The following is a 27307-nucleotide window of genomic DNA, read 5'->3' on the forward strand; positions in this document are numbered from 1 at the left end:
GAGGCGGGGTCGCGACCCCGGATCCCGCGCTTCCCGATTCGTTTCGTTTTTTTCCAGGTTACGCGACATACCCTCAGGGTGTAATGCGCCGACCCCTGCGTCTCCCGCCGCCGGGCAAGGAGCTGAGAGCGTCCTATCGGGATGGGGGGCCGGCGGTCTCCGTTAGAACCGGGCGTACCGTGCCAGGCAGAATTATGGGGTGACCTCGGAGTGTTCGAAGAAGATGAGGAGCTGGAGGGCTTCAGGAGGGAGGCGGAAGTTCTGCGTGAGAAGCTGAGGGAGGCTCTCAGGTAGGACGATACCTGGTACGGATGGCAGGATGGGGTGCAGGATTCCTTCTCCCTCTGGCCAGGGAGGAGGCGGAGCATGATGCCCCAAAATGCGCGTGTACAGTGCCGGAACACTGGCCACAGGTGGAGTCACAGCAGGGAGAATGGGCCAGTAGGTGCCCACGTAAGCAGCTTTCACCTAAAACACGAACAGCACAAATCCCCGGCTCACTCATCAGCTAATCATGCTTGAAATGTGCCAGCAGATGACACACATTCTTATCCAGTATCCAGTCTTCAGAGCTGTGGGCTTTCCAAGGTCGAGCTCTCAGATGACTTTCCTTGTGGTTAATCTAGCTTTGCATTCACTAGCAGGTCACACGTGCACTCTTACAAAGGAAATAGTTTATGAAGAAGAAGAGACTGCAGCAATTACCAGCAAGTGTATTGACCAGGAGTCTGTTCACACATCATCTGCACCTTCTGTCTCCCCCCCTCCCCCTTTTTTCCCCTTTGCTGTTCTTGGTCCACTCTGATTCACCTTGATCCTTCCTTTTGCCTGCATTTATTCCATCCTTAAAATCTAAGTTTCACTCACTTTCACAATCACCCTTAGACATCCTATGAGAAGTTTGCCATTTTAATGAGACCCAGGATAGTCTCAGGTGGGTTTTCTTATTGTCAATAATATGGTCATCTTCTCAGGTACAAAGTTTCTAGCTGAACCTCTCAACCATCACACTAAAGCAGTTTCTTGTAATGACATTCCCATCAGCATCCCAGGAATGCTAGTGTTTGGTACTGTTTGTTGGCATTTGTGCATCTGTGTGCCTGATTGCCTGTCCTGCATTTGTCTGTTATATTGAGTACCTATTAGCAAGATAACCCTACAGCTGGAACTTTATGGTTTGCTTGTGGCCTTTCTGGCAATAGAGTGCTCTCAGCATAATAAATTGCATGACAAAGCTAAGTAGGCCTAACTTCCATTTTATACATGGAAAACAAAACAAGCAAAGCTCTGCTCACGAACTTTGGTAGCAAAGCGAAATATGGAGCCTGAGAATGACAAACCCTAGGCCTGTCTTTTAACAACCAGCTCAGCCTGTGGTGTCGTTCTCTTAATCAGTAGTGTCTCCCTTCTTTTAACCCTGTTTTTTAATAATGTCACTAATTTCCCCTTCATAATGTGTTTGTCTTAGTCACACATCTGGTAACATAAGGCAGTCCAGTTCTTTGACCGACCTCACCTCAGACAGTACCTGGGATCAGCAAAAGCCTCACTTGTTTCCTAAGTCCCGCTTGAGGCCAAAAAGCGCTTCATCTCCCTGGATTCCTTCCATCACCATCCCTCAGCCTTTCAAAATGACCCTGCGGGAAGCTCGCAAAAAGTCAGAGTTGATGAAGTCATACATGTTCCTTGAACTAGACACACACAGAGACAAAAGGCAAAGCCAGGATGAAGCTGAATGTCAGAAACAATTCCGGGCACAGCCTGTACCTGCCCATGTGTTTCTGCCCCTTTATCAGGAAATAATGGAGCAGAATGAGATTCGCAGGCAAGCAGCAACACAGAAAAGAAAGGAGCTGCTACTTTCAACACAGCGGCCCTTCAGTTTTCTGGAGAAGGAAGAGAAAAAGAAAGAAGCTATCAGACAAAAATTCCTGGCAGCAGCAACCCCAAATGAGAGCTCCAAACAGAAGCAAGCCAGTAAAAAAGTTCCTAAATCTACTTATGACTCACTTCTTGGAGATAAACTGAAAGGTAACATGCCAGGGCTCTTTCTGTAAAAGCACCTCCCTGCCTGTCCCTTGCTGTCTCCATGCTGGGAGGTAAGATCATGGCTTGTAGGGCACCACTTGGAGCCTAAGGCCAGTGTCCCCTGGTGTTGTTGAGTCTCCTGTGTGTCATTGGTCATTGCATTTTGTTTAGATACCCTTGCAGTAGAGTGCCCTGAGTTCAGTAGTCCTGTATGAGTGTCAGCAACAGCAGTTCTGTTCCACTCCCCAGAAAACTGGGCACATTGAGCTTTACAGGCAGATTTCCATATCCACTTTGCTGCAGATCGTGACAGTCTGGGAATCTTTCCCTGCACTGGATTCCATACCTTTGGTTGCACTAAAGGGACTGAGATGGTTTGTGACACAAACATGAAGACAGATGTAGTGCCATAGGTCTCCAAGGTCCATGCAGTATCTTAGATCTGACAATTTTACTCCTATTCAAGTGATTCATTCTGCACAGAACCCCTAGGAGAGAAGAAAAATATTTCCTGAGCCCAAATCAGGCAATTAGTTTGGTTCTAAGTGATGGTGTAGTAGTCCAGTCTCTCCTGCCATTCTCTGATGTTTCCAGTGGCCTTCCCTCTTGCAATGGCTCAGTTGCTAAAACAGGGAAAGTAGGTGCCAGGACCATTCTAGTCAGGGCAGCCAAGGAATTGTTACTGATGCTTGCCTGCTTTCAGATGGCTTAAGCCACCAGAGTTGAAAGTTTGAAGTAAGCAATTCAGACTTCATGCTTGAATGTGGGAACTAAGCCAGTCTATTTTAATAATTCTCATGGCTTTTCTCATTCTTTTCTCCTTTTTTACTGTTTCTGTGATTTCTTCTTGAGGATACACCAGTTCAGTTTTCATCAGAAAACATTCTGTTTTAACCTAAATAGATTAGAAAGGTAAAAGGCAGCAAAGGACAAACCATTGTTCTATTTCTATGTGGCATATGAGAAGGGAGGAGAAATGAACATTTCATACTTCAGGCAATAAATACCTATAAATTGACTGAAAACCATCTTATTTTGCAAACAGCAGTATTGATTTTTTTTCCTAAAAGCAAAAAACCAACCCTCAGCCAACTGTCTGCATTTTCATAAATATTTAGTGCTGCACAGGGAAGGACTTCAGTTTGATGCTATAATCTAAAACATATTCTATAGAAAGTTTGTCACAAAAGTCACAAAACGTGATCTATCCATCAAATGTTCCTTACTTAAAAGCTTTTCCAATATAGACAATTACTGCTGGAGATTACATAGAAAAGCCATCATCTGTTACAAGTATACTTGAATGACTCATTTGTACCACATAGTCAACATGGCTGTAAATCCCATATAAAAAGTATGGGACTAGTATGGAAGATTAACATTTCTGCAAGACAAAGGAGACAAAGGGCACAAGTTATCTGGTACCTTTAAGAATAGGAGAAGTCCTGCTCAGTTATTGCTCCAATAAGTAAAAGAGATATCTAGAAATGAATCCCTAAGAAGGAGACCCTACCATGGTTTTACTGGTATCTTTGAATTATTTTTCCCTGGGAGGCAGAGGAGAGAGGGACTGAAAAAGGGGGAAAGGAGAGCACAGGATGTTTGATCTCTCCTGTATCTGTAGCTGCCATAATAATGGAAAGTTTAGACTTGGGCAGTGGCAGTTTCACGGCCTTTTATGTCACTCACGGGTCTTCTCATTGCTTTCCTTTTGATCCTTTAGAAGCTGAACTCTACAGGGAAATTCGCATTCAAATGAGAGCAAAGGATTTGCTGGAGAGCTCTGTAGCTCCTATAGACACCAGCAACTGTCGGAGAGAGCCTCAGTCCCGAACTGCCGCCAGAACTAAGCAGGAAAAACTTGGCTTCTTACAGGACACAAGTTTCAGCTTCAAACCAAAGATTAATCCAACAATACCAGACTTTGAAGAACTTTACTGGGCGTTTCAGAGGAAAACAGTAAGGAGACAAGAAATCAAAGAGCCAACTCGTAATAAGCCATTCAAGCTGAGAACCTCCAATCTCCATGCCAGGCAGAGGCAGGCTAATGAAAAGATAAAGGTGAGATAGCTGGATATTTCTGTGGTACTGCTTTCTCCTATCAAGATACCAACTTCTCAAGTTTATAGCATTTAATTATTAATGGTTAACATCCTGTGACATCTGCCCTTGTATTGAGAGTACTGCAGAATTCTAGGCCAAACAAGAGAACAAAATTCTACACAAAATGAGCTATGACAGCTAAGGCTCAGTCACCCTTTCATAGCTCTAATCGTGTCTCCTTCACCTTGTCCCTCAGCCCATCCATATGTAAATCTCTGCTGATGGAAGAGAGAAGAGTGAGTAGCCCAGAGAATAGCCCAGCTGTTCTCTTTGGTAGGCAAATAACAGAGGAGATTCTGTACTAGCAACTGTCTGTGAACAAATACACTGAATAAAGTTTCATTTCTTTCAGGATTCTCAGAAGCTTTCCAAGGTTTCAGTGCAAAAAAGTCACTCTCTGCCTGGACTTTCCTCTCTCTCTTCCAACACCCTTCCTGTGCATATTACAGATGCAACTAGAAAGAGAGAATCAGCTATTAGGTAGGTAGAAAGTTTGTCTACAAGACTGTACAACTACTGACCAATACAGAGGAAAAAAACCCAGTGTTTTCTGTCATCACATCAACTACATCAACAATACATTTCCCAAATGTTTCTCTGTCTTCTTTCTTTGTTAAGTCCTGCTCTGTCTCCCAGTTGCTTTGGAAACTGCACACTTGTACAGCTGCAATTTTGCCTTTTCTCCTTGGAGGACTACAAAAGTGAAATTCCCACCTAGCATGTGGGTCTGGCAGTCCACTTGGGCTCATCAGTAACTTTTTTTCCATATAGATATGCCCAAGATAACAAAAAGGAAGGGGACAAAGAAGGAATTTATTGGCTGGAGAAACAGAAATTGAAATGTCAAGCTATGCAAAAGTCTGTGAACAGCCGAGCAAAAGCACTGGATCCTCATAAAAGTCTGGAGGAAACACAAAAGGAGAAGTTAAAACAGAACAGGTCAGTATCCTACTCTGCACAAAAATAACCATTTGCTCTACTAACTGAAGATCATCAGATAATTCTTTAGGACAGATTGGGTATAAAAACATTCTTAGCCTAGCCTTTTTTGGTTATTGTATTCATTCCACATTCATTTGGATATCTTTACAATTTCACGCTTCTCCTTCCATTCAGAACCGTTTCCTTTAGATTAACGTTTGTAGAAACTAATTTGTACAAGCCAGTCAACTGTAATGTGTAGCTTGGTAAAGAACACGTAAGAGACGAGTTTTTCTAAAAATGTGAACACTTGTTTTTTGCTTACAGTCTAGAAGAGCTTTGCTAATAGGTCCATAACTTGTCAGCTATAGGTTTTTTTTCCCAGCATTCAGAATCAGGAGAATTACCAAAGTGATTTAAAGAATGGAACACTCACTGAGAATTCATCATTCCTGATCAGTTACAGTCAGAGGTAACCTATAGTAGACAGGCAATTTTTGTATTTCAGGCAAAATATGCAAGACAGAACAAAAGAATACAGAAAGGAGCTGGAAGAAATGAAGCTGCGAGTCAAGAACAGACCATTCCTTTTCGAACAGGTCACCAAGATAAGTGGTGTTTCTGGGCAATAGGAGAAATTGTCTTTCATTTAAGACAGACATTAAGAAATCTAGTCTCAAATTAGTTCATGGATGAGAAGGTACAAACGGTCTCAGTCTCTGGGGTGCACTCAAAATAACACATGGAAAAGCCACCAAAGTATACTTTAAATTCCTTCCTATTTTTTTCCTTGAAAAAAACCATTCAGGCTTATTTCTAAGAGCTTGCCAGTTCCAAGTATATATTGCAATCACAGTATATGGTCTGATGAAAATCAAGGCCTTATCACACCAGAAATTAAATAAATACCTATTCTGCACCTGAATACCATAGACTACATTTTGGAGATGCAAAAATTTTTCTTAAAACCCTCTCCAGTTAAGCACTTTTTCTTTGTACCTCTACTGCTACAGAAGAACATTAATGATGATTATGTTGCTTTTATCACCTGTAGGCTTTGCAATCTGGGGCTGCACTCAGCACATCTCAACCATCACACAGTACCAGCTGCAAATCTCTATTGCACCTGAGGTGTAGATACAATCTGTACTGTATCTTTTTCCCTGGGTTTTCTCTTTCACTTTCATTTCTTTGCAGGAACTGCAGCTGGTTAGAGACAGTGACAATACATTGACAATATGCTGATTTAAAGTTTCTCAACAGAAAGTACCCTCCTAGATCAGGCTTTCTGTTCTGATAATGGAGGCAGAGAACACATGTGTGATAAATACTGGTAATATTTCCATGTACCAGATTGGTAAGAATTCACCGTTATCAATAGTGTTCACTTATGTTCATACTAGGTTTCTATCCTTCCATATGGAACACCTTAATCTTTAGGGACTGTCCCTCTGAAAAACCCTAATCTCAGACTACATTGATTTGCAAGGTTCATTTGGAAACAGTGAGAATATAGGACTCAAGATGCTTCTTTTTCAATTGACCTGATATGAAGTTATTTCACAGGCACTCTCCATTTATTTACTTCACTGTTGTTAGTTCTTACCACTTACAAGCAAATGTGCTTACAGAATTTCACATAACTTGGGTTTTGCACATGTTTTTGATTTGAGTGTCTGAGTCCTAACTCTGACAAGTATACCAGTCTGGTAAGACTGGAATGTGGTAGAAGAAGGAAGAAAAAAAAAGAACTGAAGCAGGAAAACATGAGCTCTGGCTTTGGGACATGTAAGACATTGTCCCAGTGTTCAGTTTCAGTACTGTACTGTATAGACTACAAAAATTTTGGACAGGAGGTTGTGTTGTCCTCTTGTCCCCATTAGGGGCATCAGATTTACGCTTCAAAACCAGTTGACTGTTATGGGGAATCCCCAGTTCTCTGCATTTACTGTTTAAGTTTTGATTTCACAGCATGATGCTCGTCAAGGAGCAGAGCGTCGCTACAGACGCACCCTGCAGCAGGTTGGCCTAAGCGAAGAATTTGTAAGGAAAAAAGGAAAAGATGCCACTGACTTGCTGGAAGAAGAATCTGATGTTCACAGGTAATAAAAACAATGCAGTACAGCTCTTTTGTCTGTGATTAAAAATATTTTCCTTGTTAATGAATGCATTCCAGTTTCTATAATCTAGCGTAGGAAAAACTAAACTTCACTGTTCTTATTAAGCATTGTGGCTTCTCTCTCTGAATTCCTGTGACTGCACCCTATTTCATATGCACGGGGCCAACCATTTCTGGTATTAGCCCATCGCTGTTTCTGCAGGGTGCCCAAGCCTCGGGGTGAAAAGGATGACTGTACTGAACAGCAAGGAGTACCTCAGGAGGAACTGAGCACAAAGGGAGTGGCAACATAAAAGCTTGCAGAAGAATCCATCAATCAATTCTTGACTTCTTTGGTTCAAGATTCTCCAGGTTAATCCTCAGGAACTTAATAGTTTAAGCTGGCACCTAAAAATTGCTGTGGGGTGAGATGGGAGAATTTAGTAAAGGGAAAAAACCAGCTGTTGTTTAGAGCCTGTCTTGTTCAGCCCAGCAAACCCTGCAGCCTCCCTTAGTCTTCTTTGGATAAAAGTAGATATAAAAGATTGAAGACGTGCATCCTCTACTGTCAGCTCCTTGCATTCATGCCACAGAAGCACACAGGAAAGGGAGAATGCCTTCTACTGTGCTAAACCTCTTTTTAGACATGTGTGGTAGAATGATTTCAAACAAGGTATTTCTACAAAAGCAAATATCGCGATTTGACCCATCTTGGGAGAAGACTCAAAGGGAAGTCTTCTCTGCTGTTAATTCTTCATTCACCCACTACCAGCTCGCCTTCTTCCCCCCATTAGTAAGAAGCAATAGTCTTCCTATATTAAAACATCTCCCATGTTTCATGAATTGAAAGTGTTTCAACATCTTACCAATTTAGGTCATTAATTTGGCCCAAAAAAACAACCAAAGTTATGAAGAGCGTTGTAATTAAACACTTTTAATGCATCACTTTGAATTATTGTTGTCCTAATTGTATGGTTACTGTGATATCAAAGATAGATTTTGGAGGAAAAAAGATTAGGTGTTGCCTGCCAGGACATTGCACTCAAATGCCTAGTGCACCTTGAAAGGGGTATTTCACACTTTAGTGATCCTTCTTTGCCTGACACTAATAATCATTTCAAAAATAAAAATCCTTGCCACCTGGAATGTTTTCTGAGAATTTTGCACTTTGACATTAAAATATTTTCAAATAAATAGGATGTTTCCGTATTGCTCAATTTTCCTTATCAGTCATCTTTTCCTCACTTACTTAAATACAAGATGTGTCTCTTTTTGTCACCTCAATCCTTTTTTCCTTACACTGTAACAACACAGCCTTATCATCAAGTCAGAAATACAGTACCTGTCAGACCTACCACATTAGACAAAGATATAAAACTGAAATAATGCATGATTAAAAATCATAACAAAGTACTAAATCCAAGGATTTGTGGCCCAGGGGTTTCACACTGCTACACTACAGACTGAATGCACCAAACTGCAACATCCTCATTAGTGACTCAGTCTCCACACTGAGAACAGGCTTCAGCTCCTTGGAGGGTTCCAGAAAGGCTGTTCCAGTGTACCAGTTCCTACACAGGTTTAATTGTGTAGGACATCCAGAGGCTGTTCTTTCTCTGGGTACCCCCTGGAAAAGAGCAGTGATGTAACCATTGTCACCGTGCCTTGCCACATTGAAAGAGGAAGGAAAGAAGATTACTTCCATGCTCTAAGTCTGTGGTTTAAAGCCTCTTTGTATGGATATATTTGGAGCAGTGGGACTGAAATTTTAATACATACATTTTAAAGGGTATTTACTAAAATTGGTTGCTGATTTCCATAATAATAGTTAATGGTGCTGAAAAAAGAAGTTTCCAAGTATGTGAAGTCAAAAGGGAAACCCTAAGAAAGGAGGAACAAAAGTTTAAATTATTATGCCATATCCTTTTAAAAAATACTAAGGTGACATGCATGAATATAATAACAAATAAATTAAAGCCTTCATATTGGTCCCTAAACTGAAATTGCAGAAATGCAATAAAGTAAAACATCAAACTAAGTAACTGAAACTCACATCTCTCTTGCTAAACAAAGTTTTGTTCTGAAAGGAGGATTACGTTTCTGTAATCCTAAAAGAGAGCTGTACTCTCCTAATATTTCTCAAAAATTGTATGGAAATAAAGAGTTTCAACTATGGTTCTGGATTTTTGCATTTTATGAAAATATTTGGTTATATTCAGTTACAAGATTTACAGCCTGTTCAGCTAACCTACAGAAATACTGTAGAAAAGAAGACATCTCACTGGAGTATCTCCCATCAATTGCTGAGATGGCAGCCAAGCTGCATCACTTTGATTCCCAGGTACCTGGTGGAGCTTCTGCAGGAACCTCCAGGTTACAATATCTGTACCAGCAGCAGCACTACCTTTCCATTCAGCTAGGGAGAAATATAAACTCTAGGCATTCCCTTTGCATAGAAGCTATTACAGATACACAGTACCTTAGCAAAACTCTGCATTCTCAGTAACACCAGTTGTGAAGGCTCTTTAAGTTAACAAAGTATTCAGAACACCATGTGGAAGACTCATTTAAAGAGCTTGATATACCAAAAACATTTTGGAGAAAAATGACTGGGAAAAGCAGGAACAGAACACAGCAAATATAACCAAATGATAACAAGTAGTACATTTATTTCATATAGTAAGTCAGCTTCTGACAGTGAGATGTATTAGAATATAGTCTCTGAAGGTAAAGGGTGGAAGGAAGGCCTGTTGCTCAAGATACTGAATATTTGAACAGTGCCTAGCACAATGAGGTCCTGGTCCTTAGCTGGGGCTCCTAGGTGCTCCAGCAAAACAAACACTTTAGGCTTTAGGAGATGGACTGCATAAGCAGTTTTGAAATGGCGTTCCACAACATGGGCTAAGTGACACCTAAGTAGACTTCACCTTTCAAACTCTGCAAGAGAGAAACTTGGTCCAGTAGATCTTCTCCAACTCCAGTTTTAGGATTCATCCACTATCTACCCACCCCTCTGTGCACAGTTAAAGCAATGTTCATTCATCCCACTGCAATGTGGTGAGCCTCAAGGTGGAATGATCGATCCCATCTCAGTCACCACATATAAGAGGGCGGAAAAAAGAGCAGCTGGTCTCACCCTCTTCTACTCCAATAATTGACTCAGTGTCTGGCAGGTGCAGAGACTCAACACCAAGGCTGGGCTGAGAGTTCATGGAGATGAGATTCTTACTATGCACTGTCGATTCTTCCAGCAAACTGCTGCCCATCAGTGACTCTATTGTGAAAAAAAAGGGTAAAAGAGAATTCCCATGATGCAATTACTGCAATATAAGATACAATCCCTGCCCCCCTTCAAGTCATACTGAATTCTTCCCTAGACACCTACTTTATCCATTCCTACTCTTTGGGCAGCCAGTGCTCCAATGGATGGAAAATACCATGTTTATTGTTTTGAACCTTACTATGGTGGGATCTTATGCAGGATTGGCTTTCTCTTTATAATAATTCACATTGTGTAAAAACCCACGCTGCTTGCAACAAGAAAACATAACCAAGGGAAAAAATCCATGTTAAAAAAACCCAACTAGATTCACATGGATTTTGAAAACAATAAACATATCTGCTCCTTGACCACCAAGGGGAAGGGTACAGTCCTTATCTCCAAGAGGAACAGACTTTTGTTTCTTACTGGCTTGTGGTCTCATATTATCAGGACAAACATCTTTTCTTTGACCATCCACTAATTGTTTTCCTGCACTTTTTCCCCAAAGTGAGTGTGCTCCCTTCTTTACCTGGCTGTTCTCGCTCCCTGCTGCCAGCTGTTCCAATTCGAGAGTGGTGTTTCCTCATATGCACATTTCTGCTACCACTCTGGGAAAATGTCTTCCCACAAATTTGGCACTGATGGGGCTTCACTCCTTGGAGTCAAAGGGGGAAAAATATCCCAAGAATTACCAAATTGGGAGAAGAGACTTCATCAACTAAAACACTAATAACAGTTTTGAAATGGCTGTTAATACCACTGGTGGTAATTTATCAGTAAAAACCAAATGAGACGTATTCCCATCTCCTGGAGGGCCATAAGCTTCTAGAACGGAAGAGGTTTAGATATCAGTAATGGCAGTTCTTGGATAACTCAAGTCTGAAGAGTAACAAAGTCTTCAAGTCAGATTGATGAGAGGTAACAAGTTATTTGAAATCATTTACTCATTGGTATGGAAATACTTGATGTCCCACATATAGAATAAAATGACCAGAGGCAAGCAAGCTGTCTCCTGCCATCACACAATGAATTGCAGCATCTGCTTTACATTACTGAGCACAGACTTGATGATGACCTGTCACTGTGAAAGGATTTTCATTGTACAGAGCAGCTCATCATTTTCACAATACAAGCATGCTGTCCATAATTCTTGGCTTAATGGCATGGAAGCCAAAGAGACAGGACAGAAAGAGCGTGGAGAACTCAATCCCAAATGTTATTACCTCAATAAAATCTCCTATTCCCCAAACATACCATTTTCATTGTGTGCTGATGATATTTACGACAGATCAATCAAAACAGAAGGCAGAAGCTTTGAAACACTTGTGAAATACATTTCCACCTAAACCTTTGTCCAATTACAAGTATGTAGTAGGAAAAAATACCAGAAAACTCTACCTATGGTAGAAACCCACTTGAAAGAGATTTCAGATTCAAATGGCTGTGGTTAATATATAGAGATGCTAGAGTCTCTCTTTTAAATAATCAAATGGCAGCTATGAAAAAGATATTAAACTTCATGATATTTTAGAAAAAAATTTTAGAATGTAATTTCAGTTTAAAAATAGATACAACCTAAAAAATTAAAGTGTACAGCCTACAGGCACTAGGAAAGGGAAGTCAAAAAACACTATGACCAGAAGTTCTGTAGAAACCAGATTTCCTTTTTCTTAAGGAAATCAAATCAAAGTCCTACAATAAAAGTCTTTTTTCAGACAGATCACAGAATGTCAGATGAAGACTCTTACCTGAGTGGACAACCAAATGTTTCCGAAGACTGGAGTATTCAGCAAAGGAGCGACCACATCCCTGTGCCTGACACAGAAAGGGTTTTTCCCCTACAAGGGAAAAGTAAGTTCTTAGATTTTGGGATCATAACTTAATCTGATTGCCCAAGTCCCTGAGAACAGCCTGGACATCTCTACTCTATTCTCCCATTTGGCCTTATGTATATCAGAGTTCCATGGAAATTGCACATCCTTCCTTAGTTTCCTAAGGCTTTTACAGCATTCTCTTCACCAGAGGAAACAGAGGCATTATTATAAAATATTCTTAGACCATCATTCATCAAAACTGAAGCCAGGGACCACTGTTTCTAGATAATCTTCCAACTATACAAATAATAATAGAATAATATAAAACTACTTGATCTATGATTTATCTTCTATTTGCAGTTCTCAACAACCAGCTCTCTGTTCCACACACTCACAGGGTCCTGCTCCCTTTCTGCCTCTCAGTGCCAAAAATCCCATTAAATGTATTTCCCTTCATATCAGATGCTATACCTTATTTCAGATCAGGCTGAAGTTGCCAAAATCCTGTGAGAGATGTGTCAGTCATTTATATCTATGTGAGGAAGAACTGTAATTCAAGGCACAAATTGTTCTCATGTTCTCATGGGCTGAAGTTTATATCCCAGCTATTTTGGATTTATTTATGAAAAATTGGAAGGTTACTACATTAATGCAGTGCAATAAAATTAATCTGTTTTGAACACTCTCTTAATAAAGCTAGACATAACTTTTGCCTGCAACATCCCACTAAATAACTCAATATACCATGTTTAACACTATGATTTCAAGTCTTTTAACTGGACCCTTGTACAAGAGTAATAGCAAGACCACAGGAGATTAAGCAAGCTATTTTAACAATTTATTGTACAACATATATGTAGTTCTTTCAGAGAAAACTTGTTTTTAAAGGTATTTCTGCTGTGACTTTGCCTTTAGAACTCTTCTCCCAACACCTCATTTATTAGCCTCTTATCTACAATAGCATTTGACAGCTGTAAGCAAAAAGGATCAACACAGCATGTTCCAATTGGTGTTACAAAGCTGAAATATGTAGCAGAGTCTCAAACACTGATTGTACTTTCAGGCTTGATATAAATCTTTAAAAGTTTGGAAAAACTACCATTGACCCAAATAACAGCACACAGATCCATCTATAAGACACCCTGGAGCTATTTACACCTGCAATTTGATAACACCTTTGGTCTGATCAAACTCTTAATTCCACATTATCCATTTGCAGTTTAAGAAGCTACTATTTACTCCCCCAGAAGCTACTACTCTGCTGGTTGCAGAATGCTCTCTTACCACGGAGGATTGTGCATGTATCAGCTGGGCCTATTAACTTAATCTGCACCTTGGCTGGGAGCTGTAAGTGCAAAAGAAAACTGCAAAAACTATGGCTGCTGTTACTACACATTCAAAATTTTATTATTGGGATACACAATTTTTAACTACATCCCAACATCTGCCCCCAAACCATGTGTTCCAGCTAGACTGCACATACTTTAAAATAGCAGTTTTTTCCCATGTGCATCGACACACCACATACCATACGGTCGTGTTTAAGGAAGGCAGAAGGCACAAACAGCTGCTGGCGACCCACATAATCTGTAATTTCATTTTACCAAGGAGACCTTGTTCTCGCACACTTGTCAAGGTTATTTTGAAATGTTAACCAACTGTAATACAATGCTTGCAAGGCCATCAAGGAATCTCTAACAATATTCCAAGAAGCCTAAACTGGGCCATTTGTTTGAGTGTTGCGATAACCCTGAGGCTTAAAAACTAAACAAACAAAATCACCAGATTATTCACTATGAACTTTGCAGGTCATTAATTAAATTGCTGGTCATTATTATATTGCTGGTCATTTCAACAGTAACTTTTGTGCCTCTCTCAAACAACTTTCTAGTACAAAAATACCTAAAGCACTTTGGCTGCTATACCAACTTCTAAAAATACTGACAAGGCAGGATCATATTCTCCAGAGCAGCCATCATAAACAAACCATGTATAAAATACAGCACTATGAAATAAAGGTTCTTATTTTATTTACTATAAAAGCTGAGCATGAATTGAGAGTGTACAGGCTCCAGCATACAGTAACATCCCAAATTAGCATTGGTGCAAACAGCAGTTTGCACACCACAATGCTGCCTTCTAATTAATGCTCTTTTCTACTTTTCTTTGCTACTATATTTTTGCTATTCATTCCACTGCACTCCTCATTTCCCTGTATGTCCCAAATGTAGTCATTCTACAAGCAGCATAGGTAACACAAGCTAGTCAGTCAGGCAGATGTCAGTACAGCTCCTACTATCTAAGCTATTAAGCCTTTCAGGAATTTTAAATAACCTCTTTACAAAACACAATTTCAGAAGTCATGTTCACTAACTATTCCCTTGGTAACAGTCTAGTTTCACATATCCCTCCCTTCATCACACTACTGGAAGGGAATCTTCAGAGCACGTGTCTGAGCAGAATATAGCATCACCACACGCCATTTGAAAGTTAAAGCCTGTGTGAAACTATATAGGATAGTAAAAGAGATTAGCACTTGATTTAGCTGACCTACAGATCGAGGTGAATTGACAGAAAAGGGACATTAATGGAGGGCAGAGGTAAACAACATAATACTTTCAATAGTTTGAGGACAGAGGAGGAAGTGGTTTATTCCTCAGGAAAGACCCCACCACAGCAGACCACAAATAGGTGAGGTCTAAAACACACCAGTGTGAATTCGTAGGTGGTTCTTCAGATTTCCAGCTGTTGTGAACTGTTTACCACAGCCCAGTTCTGTGCACACAAAGGGTTTTTCACCATTGTGAGTTCTCATGTGCACCTTCAGCCTCTGCAAGACGTAGAAACTTTTTCCACAGCCTTCTGCTGGGCAGGTGAAGGAGCGGTCGTTACTGCAAAGCAACAAAAAGCTGTTTCACTACCAGTTACTGCAATGCATTTTTTCATGAACATTTGACTTCTTTCTTTTATTAAATATGAGTACCTGTTAAAATACAAAAATTCTAAACCAAACATAACAAGGACCTGCAAAATTATCTAAATCTAATCCAAGTTTTTCAGCATAATTGACTTAAAGCACTCAACAGACCTAATATTTCTATGAATAATGCCAGGCTTTCACAGCTTCTTAATGTCAAAACCTAACATTATCTCAAACACAAAGTGCATTTTTCAAGGTCATAACAACAAATAGCTTCATTCTGCTCACCGGTGTGTTTTCAGATGATACTTGAAGTGAGCTGGCCATACAAATGTCCGATCACAGCCCTCAACTGTGCACTTCAGCTTTCTTTCCACACGAGATAAATGAGGAATGGGGCTTGAATCTTTTGGTTGCCCATCTCCTGTGCAAAGATGAACATTTTCCCCTGGAAAAAAAAAGCCCAGTGAAATCTAAAAAATATACAGATTATAATGTGTCAAATGTAATAGAAAAAACAGCATCATATATGATACAGGATTGTAAATCAGGTCTGTGTCTGGCTACTAACTGTTTAGGATGTCCTACATGCTGCTGCCTAGCCTATAGCAGGGATCAGACACAGATTTGCAAACCCTACCAGGCCCATAAACTATTTCCAACAAGCCATCTGGATCAGATCAGCTGCTACCAGATAAGGCTTATCACAAAAAGAATAGAAAGCCAGTGCACCAGAAATTGTAAAAATGGTCTCTATATCAATATCAAACAACCAATTTTAACTAGCAGTCAATTTCACCTATTAGCTAAGTTGCTTTTAAAAACACCTCAGCTAAAATAAGAGATATTGCATTTGCATGCAATTATTTATTAAAATAATTAAGTCTGAAGCATGTAACTAAATCCAACTATGAATTCTCCAGAAAACTGATCTCCAAACTCAGTGGAGCTAAAAAGAAAGTATAATTCACAGTACATATTAAAAATAGGCTCTTAAAAGTGAAAATGAAAGTTGAAAAACAAGCAGCTGCAGTCAGCAAGAAGATATTCTTTACATGTACTGGAGAACTAGTAGGCTACAATGAACAGATGGTTCCACCAGAGTTCATTCCCCAAGAAAAAATGAGAAGCCTATTTATAATAAAGAAAAAAGCATAATTGTTCTGTATAATCCTGTCACTGATGATTTGAAGATGTCATAACTGGTTCAAAGAAAGAGAGAATTAAAGAGAGGAAGAAACAATGTGAAACTAGGGGTCTTGTATGGAACATTCAAATTTGAGACACAATCTGTGGATCTCCTACCATTATTGCTTGCTTTGGCATTCTTTGCGAGCTGTGCCCGAGTGGCAGCAATTAAACTGTCATGGGCCAATTCCTGCACTCGTAGGAACCATGGGGTACTGCTGTCTGTGCTGTCATGGGAGAGAAAGTCATTGCCAGAATCTTCTGCTTCATCCTGAACAAACACCAAGTGCTCTGCGGGAGACCCCAGCCCTAGAAAAGAAGACAAATTTGTAAAACAATAATGCCACAGAGGGAAATGTCTTTTGTTTCTCAGAGATTAGTGTTCATAGCATGGATGAAATAGCTGCCCTGAAAAAGTCTCCACTGACCTCTACATTGTAGAAAGATGTTGATGACTAAATGCTGCTAAAATATCCAATAATGCCCAGCAAATTTCATTATCTTTCCTCTTCATAAGCAGCAGGGACAGAGTTGTACTTGTATCTCCTGCATTCTGCTGAGACATATCCAGCCAGATGACAAACAGAAGGAAAATTACCTGCTCTTGTTAGGTTGAGAAGAATGAATGAAGTGCTGTCGCTGGGCTGGAAGTCTTGCAATAAACTAGAAGTTTCTGGAGTTGACAGAAGTTCAGATGGTTTCTGTACGTTCTGTGCCCTTGTCTCCTCTCCATCAGGGTCTACATTTACCTGGAGACTTCTCAAGACAGCAGATGAAGAAACATCTTTGGAAGAATTAGTGTGACTTGGAGAAGCGAGATCTCTTTCATCATCTAATGAGGAAAGTGAAACTAGAGTAAATAAAAGTATAAATACACTGTGACTAAAGGACACCTATGAAATTATTTTTCTAAGAAAAAAACCCCAGAACTTGAGAGAGAAGGGAGGAGGAAGTTTCTAACTAGTTAGACTTCACTATTAAATGAGAAGATTCAGTCATTCTGCTGAAGTTGCTCCTCCACTCCTGGAATGTCTGATCAGCAGGAGACAGTGGCCAGTGGTGAAGTAAAGACAGCTGTGTGAAGGGCAGGGTCACAAAGATCTGCCACATAGATCTTACCTGGCAACATGAGTCTGTTGCATTCTGAGGTCTCAGTAACAGGAAGCAGAGAGAGACAGGTGATGTCTTTTGGTTCTGATTCCACCAGTCCTTGTCCCAGTGGAATAGAAGTATTTTGAACAAACTGAACCAGCAGCTGAAAAAACATACTGAAGATTAGGTCAAGAGCAGCACAAATCATTTTAAAAAGTACTAAATACAGTCAATCCAGTAGTCCCTACTGTCTTGTAGGAGACATTGAATATAATACCATGAATACATACAGATATAAATGGAAAGTTTTCAATTTATATTAATACAAGGAAAGAATTGTTTGTCATCTCTGAAATACCTACAAACTTCTCATTCGACATATAATAAACAGCTCCGGATCATTGCAAAGTAAGTCTAGTTAGGCTATATTTCTTTTTAATTAACATTTCACCACTTGATACTTTATTATGGTCTAACATTTCAAGGTAATGTTTTCCACAGCCTTTGGCAAAGGTATTTTTTAAAATCATTGTCTTTAAATACTTAATTGAAAGTTGGCCTTTTCTAAATTAAAAAAAAGCAATCAGAAGACTAGTTACAAAGATGTCTATCATATGGCTATTCAAAGGCAGATAACAATCAGAGAAACATGGTTGGGATGACAAAAGGAAGAACACAGACAGCCTTACCCATCCAAATCAACTACTCCTAAAACCATCAAAGATGGACAACCAACCCACCCACTAAGGGGATTAACAGAAGAAACCCTCTCCAAAATACTACATGAAACAAGGGGGACTATTGTATAAAGAGGTACAGGTCTTAAACTGAGATGCATTCCCTGGGGAGGAATTTGGGACTGGTCAAAAGATTTGGGGGGATTTGTACAGGACTCATTAGGCATTGTTTAGGGGAAAGGACAAAGGCAGGAAAAGGAGAAGATCAAGATGGATCAGGGCAGAACAAACATAAGAAAATGGAGAGGGAAGGATAAAAGGGGCCCATTGCACATAAGCAGGAAGTTGGTCAATTCAGTTGTCTGGCACAGCCTAAATCTTACACTCCATCCTGTCTTCTTATTAAACTCCATTCTTACCTGCATCCTGTGTGGTCCTGCTCTCTCCAGTGGCTCTCCAGTGGCACACACTAATTTCTAGTGCGTGTCATATGCTAATGAACCCCAAGCCAGCCTAGTTAGCAAGTGAAATGAGAAGTGTGGGGATAGATCCCAAAGAAATCCAGGAAGGTTTTCCTTAGACAGCAACCCTTGAACACAACCAGGTACTTTCTGCTGCCCATGCTTATAAGGATAAAGCTACAAGCACTCAGCCTGTGTTCATTTTGATTTAACAAAGGAAGTGCTGCTGGGAGTTAGGAGACAACACAGTCCAACTTTTGCAATGGACAGAACAAATTCCGTGAACTACACGAGCTTTTTTAAATATGCACTCAAATCCCTCCCCTGTATCACTCCCCTGGGTGTGTTACAACTGGCCCCCTTCCTTACACTTCAGAAGGACAGAAGGGGGCCAGTTGTAACACACCCAGACACATACTCCACATTTCAGAGAAAATACTGCTCAAACCCCACACTTGGGATCTATTTGTTTGCCTTTAAGTTCTGTCAAACAAATTAACTTATATACTCACATTCTCAGGGGTTTTTAAACACTTAATGAAGAAATATGGACAGTAACAATACACTAAAAAGTTAAACCTCAAGTTCCTTATCTCTAGGAAACTCCTTAACAAAAATCCTGCATTCTGCTGATTCTGCTGCTGTCTAGCAAACAACTGTATGTAGCAAACTTTATCTTTGGCATTCAGAAGGAAATTGTACAAGATAGTTATTCAAAAGCTACTACCCTCATTGTGACACATTTTAACATGCAGTCACAGAGAGCCCAGATGGTGGTGTGTGTGCAGTGAGATAGTTCATCAGTGTCAAAAGAAAAAGACTAAAAAATCCTGATGTGCCCATTGTATATTTGTGATTAAAACCCAACAGTCACAGATAATTTGATTCTTATTTTCTATGTTGTGATTGTCTTAATACTTCCTTTTCAGAACTATCTAATTCCAAATTATTCCTGTGGCAGACAGCAGTCTTTTGAGTCTCTCTTACATCAAGAGAAAGTCTGTTAAATCAAAGAAACTGTAAAGAAAACAAACAAAATTGTATTTTGTGTTCTGATTTCTCTATGTTCATTTCCTCTCACAAAAACACTAGAAATACTGATGCTTTCTCAAACACTTTTAATCAAAGAGCTGCTGCTGCTGCTGTAGGAACTCTGAAGCTTTAAGAGCCCTGACTGGTCTCCCTGGGACCTGCACCCACACTGTCTGCCTAGGGGCTCCTTTTAAGCTCAGCCTGGGCCAGTCATTCCCTTCCTGAATTGTGCTGTAGGTTTACCTGTCTCAAGCCCTGTCTACTGCATGAACCTCAGATTTTTACTGCATCTGTGTCTCCAGACCCATCTTCTACTGCTCCTGCTGGACTCTGAGTAGACCCTGGACTGGTTCACCAATTTGCCTTATCTAGGGCTGAGGGCTGTGGATTCCAGCACCTGTCTCTGCCTTCCATGCTCAGGTGCTGCAGTATTGTGCCCTGGTCTGTGAGGGCACTGCCTGGGCTGGGATCACCCTTGACTCCCTGCTCACCCTCCCTTAGGAGCAGGCTGTCATCACTGACAATTATGAAGGTACAAATTAAGTCCTGCAGTCATTCAGATGGCAATGTGCCATTTGAACTAGGCCACAAGCCAGATGGCAGTTTGAAAGCTTAGAATTGTTTCATCTTAGATATATTATCCAGAGGACCTAGCAAGAAGATGAATCTATTTTTATGTTGTCAAAAAAATAAGTAGGCAATAAGAGACAGTCACCCCCCCACCCCAGGGCCATGCATTCTAATTAAGGATTAAAAAATAGGAGAAAGAAGTAAAAAGAGAGTTAGGAATAATGCACAAGGCAAGCAGAAAAAAGAACTAGAGACTAAAAACTGTGAACACTAAGATAGATCTAAATTATTGGATTGTCTTTTATGCTGATGAGCCCTACTGCTTCTCACTCCACCATGAAACACCTGTTTTATGGACTTGCCTATGTTTATACAAAAAGACCTAAATGAAACTTGCCTCCTACAAGAAGAAAGCTTTGCTTCAAACTCTCCACTTCAACATAGCAAATTAAGCCACTAGAGAAAAGCAAAATGCAGCAACCACAAGCAGATGCTCAGAAGAAAGAAATTCCTTTTAATTTGGTTTGTAAAGTAATGACAAACTAGTACAGAGAATTATGAGGGCAAAAAAGCAGAAGGAAACAAACTGACATGAATCATGGCCATTATTAAAATGTGAAATAAAAAAACCTCAACCCTTCACATAAACTAAAGCAAACCAATCATCAACTCAAATAATTCAGACAAAATAAAAAGTTTCCATGTTAGTTTTATCTTGACAGATTTTTCCTAAACCTTCCTATTCAAAATCATTGAATACCTTTGTGGACAAACACAGCAACTGGAATACAGGAAAAAACTCATTACAAACATTGTGTCATGCTGTCTTAAGCTTCTTGCAATATGGTTTTTTCGCTGAAAGTAAATAGGAAATTATAAGGCTATCTGGTAATTGGCTATTCAGCACAGAAATCTAGGAACAGGACAGGTGATAAATTAAATGCACAGATACACAAACACTAACAAACTCTAGCAAACTGCAGATAACAGAGAGCAAAAATACCCAAAACTCCTGGGAAAGTGATGGATGGGCCAGTACAGGAATAACTTGAGTTTGACCTTGAAAAAATTCAACCAGAAACTTTGTAAGGAAGAGAAACAATGCTATCTTGGGTTACCAGAACCCATATCTCATTGGCAAGAGCAAACTTCCTATGGGATATGGGGGAAATTCTGGGACTGGGTAAAACATACCAAGGTATCTTGAGCGGAGACTGTGGGATTGTGAAAAACTTATGGATGTTTAGGGGAAGGACCAAAGGTAAGGAAATGAAGGGATCATAGGGGAGAAACAGCTACTGGGGACAGAAACAGGATTGGGGGTAATACTGGTTGACCACATTAGCAGGCTGCAGGATGCTGCTCTGCATCACCCCTGGAGTCTATCTCATCCTCTCTAATGCTTTCTGCTCTTAAATGGTTTCTGAGTACATTCACATTTGATTAAATTCACTTTGGCATAGCCTGTGAAATAGAGAAAAACACCATCTGGAAACCCAAGATCCTGGCCAGAGGTTGAATGAAAAAGCCCAAGGCCTGGAGATGGATACTGGAAGAACTCAAGGTTTGGCAGAGTGGACAGATGCAGGACCACAAGTATGCATGTCAGCCAAGGGAGGGCACATGTGATATGCTAGAAAATGTCAAGCCTTTTTACCTGATAAGTAGGGACAGGATTAGGCCATTTGTGGCCTTTCTTTTCCACGGGAATGCCATTTGTGTTGAGTGTGCTGGTAAAAGCCCTATCCTGCCACACAGCCATAATGTCCGTACTGTCTGTGTGTGCTCAGGCACATTTCTGCAGGTCAGGCCCAGGTGCACTTGGGTGTGCACCTGGGAACAGTCTGGTGGTCTCATGTCTGAAAGACCAGGAAGGCAGGAGCCTCCCAGATGATACAGTTTGACAGATGCCATAACCAAATAACATCTGGCATCACAAACAGTCCCCAAATGGGCTGTAAATATTCCTGAGATGCTGACTGTAGAATCCCTCCATAGGGAGGAGACTGATCCACTATGACCAAAGTGCTAGAATTTGTAAGCAAAGATAGGCCATCTTGAGACACCAGAATAGTTATAGTTAGGGAAACTGAATGTACAGAATATTAACAGATTACCAAAGGAACAATAACAGGCGTGAGGTGGCTTTATAGCTAAGACATCCCTTGGAATTTGAAACAAATTTTAATATTGCAAAAGGACATCCTTGACTCAAGAGATTGAAACTTTATGGGACAGAAGTGAATCACACAGAGAGAATCTATAATCCTTGGAGGGCAAAGTTCATATGATGATGTAATGATATAATGAATGATATTGATATAATGAATTTTATTTTTGCTCTGCCATATCACCTTCTTGAATATAACCTCCTTTAACTACTTCAGTTGAAATGCCACATAACTGAAAATTCTGTAAATAATACAGACAGTGAATGTATTAAAAATGTAAAGTATTTCTTGGCTCTGGTCACTAAGCAAATACTTGTTATCCCTGCTGGTCAATAAGAAATGGTTGGACAGGATTATGCCAAGGTCTATCACTGCAAACTATGCAGAATGCTTGTGTTACCAAGAGACTTAAATAATGTCCCTGACCTGAGACGGAAAAAAACCCCCACAACAAACAACAACCAAAAAACTGTGTAAAGAACCGAGAATCTGCACTAGAAATCCTTAACAACAACAACAAAAAAACAAAACAAAACCCAAAAAAACCCAAATCAAACCAACCAAACAAAACAAAACAAAAACAAAAAAAAAACCAAAACAAAAAGAAAACAAAACTAAAACCACAACCAACCAACCCAACAAAACAACCAAACCAGAAACAAATTATGATATGGCCACCTGGGATGGATTATCTTAAGTTTCTCCCATAATAGATGATTCAAAAGCCAAGAAGTGTCAGGCAGCTGCTTTGGATGAAGTAGGGATTGAAGGGAGGGACAGGGTAAGAAGGTTCTCCAGAACCCAGATCTATCCTCCCACTAGACAGCTGGAGAGCTAGACTAGATTCCCAGAGCAGCAGGGACCATGTCTTTAATCAAAGCCATTCCTGTTCTAAATTTAACCAGTGAACCACAACAAAATAAAGAGGTCAAAAGAAAATTTAGTGGAGGGGGAGGAGAAAGGAGGGGCTGGAGCCGAAGGGTGTGCAGGGCAGAAGGCTTGTTACCTAGAAACCAGGATGTCCTCCTCCCATACAGCCTCTGGGGAACTAATTACACCACAAGGGTCTCTCCTTGTGTGAGGAGGAGAGAAAGGAGAGGCTAAAATACCTCTCTTCATGCCCTTTTCAATAACTAATTCAATTTACAGAACAGAGTTGTAATTAATTTGATCATGCTGGGAGTTACCCCAAGAGCAGAAAGCACCCTGTACTGGACCAGTATGGTGGAGGTGACTGGAAATATGTGCAAGTGTGATAAATCACCTCGAAGGCTTAAAGCATGCAAAATGCAAATCTTAGCAGTTCCCTGAGGGATGATAGTTACATAGCTTTGGGGGCAGGGAGTCCAGAAGAAAAAGCAGATCCATCTGTTCATACAATTGTCTCCAAGCAACTTTGTAACTTCCTATGAAAGGAGGATTCACCTCTACTCAAGCATTAAATATGTAATGGTATGTTGGTGGCTTCTTTAGGAATAAAATCAGTAGCAAAGAAGTCTATGCAATAGAGACAGTGCTTCTATTGTTATCATCTAGATGTCACGGAAATACAGCTAGCTCTTAATATATTTCTCACATGGTAGGGTATATGAAAAAACATCTGTGGCTATAAGAATTGTGGTGCCATGGCTCACTAGAGAATATAAAATCATTATTTATTTTCAGAGACATTTGAACTGCTATTTGGGAAAAGTGTAAAAAGGGGATCTACCAGTTTCACATCAAAGCAATATTAAATAGTACTAACTTAACACCCAAGTTTCATAATCAGGACTAAAAAAAAAGGGTGTGTATACATGGAAATAAATCAAAGTTTTACTATAAAATAGCCTTGATCAGTATTGAGAAATATGGTTTAGAAGACAGCATCTACAGAAAGGATACCCTCTGCAACAACCACTGTAACTTTTTTTATTTACCAGGCCTGTTTCTTCTGGAGCATAAACAGCCAACTCTTATTATGGGCTTGCTGGGAAGGAAATGCAACTCTGCCATGAGGAAATAGGACTATTATGTAAACAAGCCTAATTAACAAATACCTTACTCAAGTCAAGAAAAGACAAGGCCCAGTTACAGCTCCTATTTGAGGAATGAGCAACGAGCATTCCAGCTGTCCTGGTCCTCGGCTGTCCGAAATAACCTAAGGGAAACCATCCATTCACAGACAAAAGTAACAAAGTCCTCCCACCTTACAGTTCAGAACTCAGAAGAAAATTGACAGAATGTATGAGATATCAGTGACAAGACAAGAGAGAGGAACTCTTTGCAGATCATGCTGAGACTACTCAGAGCTGCTAGGAATTTGCAGCTACTTTTCCTGAACAGTGTGATTGGAAGGGCTTTGGCTGCTCTGTTAAGAAACAAATGCCTTAATATATCACATGAGCTGTAATGAATTACCAGCATGTAATCATCATTCTTTTTAGAGTACCAGTTTAAGATACATGCTGTATTGCTCAAAGGGATAAAAACGCAAGACTTTTGTTGAGAAGACTCAACAAAAACCATTCAATTAAGTCTTGCAAACTTCCTCAAAAGGTATTTCATAGCTGTACCATGTCCTCTCCTCTAGGACTTTAGCCATCTGCAGAGGTAAAGCTGAGAACGAGGAAAAGCAAGAATACCAAGTGATACAACCCCTGCATCTTTAAGTGGGGATCTCTAATGCACAGAGAGCTAGCTAATGGCTATTCAACCTGAAAAAAGGGCAAGAAATAGGAGAGGCAGGAGGTGGTGGTGATGGTGGTGTTGAATGTAACAAATTGGAAACACTTGTATCGAGCACGTTACAGGTAAGAGTAACAAAACCCAGAACTCCTCAGCAACTGATTAGTGAGACACTGCTAGAGCGACATCTTGTAAAGGCTCACCAGAAATTTTAACTGGTAAGAAAAAAAGCTATTGTGGCTTATCAGAATGGGTCTCATATGAGAGACCAAACTTACTATCCAATACAACAAAGACAGCAGGATGTGTTAAGCTTATTATGCTATGTTTAGGGGGAGGATCAAAAGAGGAATCAAGGTAGATAAATGAAGAACCAGGGGTAGGGGGGAGAGAAGAGACTCCAAGCATCTGTTTGCTGGCTGCTAGTCAGTACACTGCCGTGCCTGATCACTGCAGTCCCTCCTATCTAATTACCAAAGACATTCCTAAATATTCTACCACAAGCTAGTCCACTGCTAGTGAGCTTCCAGTTGACTAATGCAAGTGGGAGGCTACCACAGTCTGGAAAAAAACCAAAAAATATTCCAGCCAGAAACTGGCTTAAAAGCCCTGGCTCTGGGCAGAAGGACTGTAGGCCTGGCAGAGATGTGAATGTGAGTATGCACAAGAGTCGAGTGATGAGGGTACAGCTATCCCACCAGCAAACCATGGCTGTTCATGCTTTCCCTGTGCATGTGATAATGTTCATGCTTTACCTGTTTGTGGCCAGCTGTGCATGCACTAATGTCCCTGCAATTCATGCCCAGCTGAACCTGGAACAGTCCAGCAGCCTCACACTAAGCAACCGGGATCCCCTGTGTGCTGCTGCCTACCACTTCTGCCAACTGGTGAATGGCAACAGGAGTACTCTGAAGAACAGGACTAGCTGATGCTGATAGAATAATTCAGATTGTCCAAAACCAAGTAAACTCAATTTGGTTTGAGGGAAAGAAATAGTCAATTTGTTAATTTATTTTATTCTCATAACAAATGAATGCTGTAATAGTGGAAAAAATGTAACCTGAGAACAGGCAACAATATTGGCTGATACTTGAAAGGAGGTGAAAAAAACTTGCAATATTTTCTAATTTTTTACCATTCAAATCAAACCATGGAAGCATTAGAAGATGTCACTGAAAACACTTGGAAAATTAGTATGTAAGCAGCAATCTGATTAAACTCATTGACTCTAAGTGTTGCCCGTAAATGTTCCTGGGAACCAAACTCAGTTCATAATTGCTCACCTCAGGTTTGGATTCTAACTCATCCGATAACATTGATTCAAATGTCCAACTCCTGCAGCTGTTCTCAGCAAGGCACAGATTTTTTTTTTTTTAGTTTTTTTTTTAGTTCAGAGAGAACAACACTCCCTGCTTATTTTCATATTTTCCTAAGTGCAAACCAGTGTGGTGGTCCTTCTGCAAGAAGCTCTGCTGCGGAAATAATTAATTTAACCTAAAACAACAAAAAAGGAAACATAAAGAAAGAGGAACTGAAAAACAAGAGCAAAGCAAAAAGAAGTGAACATGTGTTGATGCAACTGTAAATTATACTTTGAGGTATTGGTAAAACTCATTAACTGAGGTTCCTGGATTTCTAATTTCACTAAATCAAGAAAATAGCCTTTAAAAATTAATTTCAAGATGTTATTTACCACATTTTCTTTGCAATCACTAATTTTTAATGGATAATTGCCTTGTTTGTTCTAGAAACTTATGGGATCAACTGCAAATCACATAAAGTATGCAAGATATTAGGAAGCTGAATTCCCAGTCCACAACAAAGTGGAATTATCCAAATTATTGATAAAAGGGAGCCATATACAAACAACCTGTCAGTAGGAAACATCAGTTCTTCCTGTCAGTCGAGATATTTCACAGAATCAGAAATTTAATTTCTTGATGAGCCCAGATAAACAGAACTCATTTCACAAATACCCATATGATGCTTGTGCTAAAAGGGGAACATAAGAACAAGTTTTTCTTGCCTGCCGGGAAAACACTCAGACACTGCTGATGGGAGAAAAATGTGAACTACAAACAGTTTTTTCCTCTTTCCAACACAACTACCAGTCTATCGACTATGATAAAAAGTAACGAGAACACTGGACCAGCTAAAAAGAGAACCTAAAAGCCTTCCTCTCACACTCCTGACAGCAGCACTGCAGCACGGAGCTTCACTTGCCGCGGAGGGACAAGACACCGCACACAGCGAGCGAGCGAGCGGGCGCAGACTAACTCAGCCCTGCCCTGGCAGCGGGCCCG

General features: G+C 40.2%; 3 protein-coding genes across 5 annotated transcripts in view; 1 reads left to right on the forward strand and 2 right to left on the reverse strand.

The window, feature by feature from the left end:
* Window positions 1–176, reverse strand: part of COQ6 (coenzyme Q6, monooxygenase) — a 10660-nt gene extending 10484 nt beyond the window's left edge. Inside the window, exon 1 of the mRNA XM_031065153.1 lies at window positions 72–176. The gene's annotated coding sequence lies outside the window, so the exon portion shown is untranslated. The remainder of the gene's footprint in view (window positions 1–71) is intronic.
* Window positions 7–7670, forward strand: FAM161B (FAM161 centrosomal protein B). 3 transcript variants are annotated; one of them, XM_031065125.1, is made up of 8 exons: window positions 7–290; window positions 1469–2031; window positions 3752–4089; window positions 4484–4611; window positions 4903–5070; window positions 5561–5651; window positions 7024–7154; window positions 7374–7670. In XM_031065125.1, exons 1-8 carry the CDS (start codon window positions 142–144, stop codon window positions 7462–7464), a joined length of 1659 nt encoding a protein of 552 aa, XP_030920985.1. In that variant the 5' UTR covers window positions 7–141; the 3' UTR covers window positions 7465–7670. The 3 variants fall into 3 exon arrangements, 2 of the variants coding, with proteins under 2 accessions (XP_030920985.1, XP_030920992.1); XR_004082707.1 differs by lacking the exon at window positions 5561–5651 and having other exon boundaries at window positions 7374–7513; XM_031065132.1 differs by lacking the exon at window positions 5561–5651 and having other exon boundaries at window positions 7024–7514.
* Window positions 7671–9791: 2121 nt separating this feature from the next.
* The window catches only part of ZNF410 (zinc finger protein 410), a 17796-nt gene continuing 280 nt past the window's right edge, over window positions 9792–27307 (reverse strand). The window contains exons 2-10 of the mRNA XM_005417478.3: window positions 26288–26498; window positions 17454–17589; window positions 16933–17166; window positions 16452–16643; window positions 15435–15594; window positions 14936–15117; window positions 12161–12250; window positions 10942–11067; window positions 9792–10424 (exon numbers count right to left, since the gene is read on the reverse strand). Of these exons, the coding sequence (XP_005417535.1) occupies window positions 10240–10424; window positions 10942–11067; window positions 12161–12250; window positions 14936–15117; window positions 15435–15594; window positions 16452–16643; window positions 16933–17166; window positions 17454–17589; window positions 26288–26320 (1338 nt within the window). The 5' untranslated portion in view covers window positions 26321–26498 and the 3' untranslated portion in view covers window positions 9792–10239. The remainder of the gene's footprint in view (window positions 10425–10941; window positions 11068–12160; window positions 12251–14935; window positions 15118–15434; window positions 15595–16451; window positions 16644–16932; window positions 17167–17453; window positions 17590–26287; window positions 26499–27307) is intronic.

The sequence above is a fragment of the Geospiza fortis genome, unplaced genomic scaffold, assembly GCF_000277835.1.
Source record: "Geospiza fortis unplaced genomic scaffold, GeoFor_1.0 scaffold54, whole genome shotgun sequence".
Lineage (NCBI taxonomy): Eukaryota > Metazoa > Chordata > Aves > Passeriformes > Thraupidae > Geospiza > Geospiza fortis.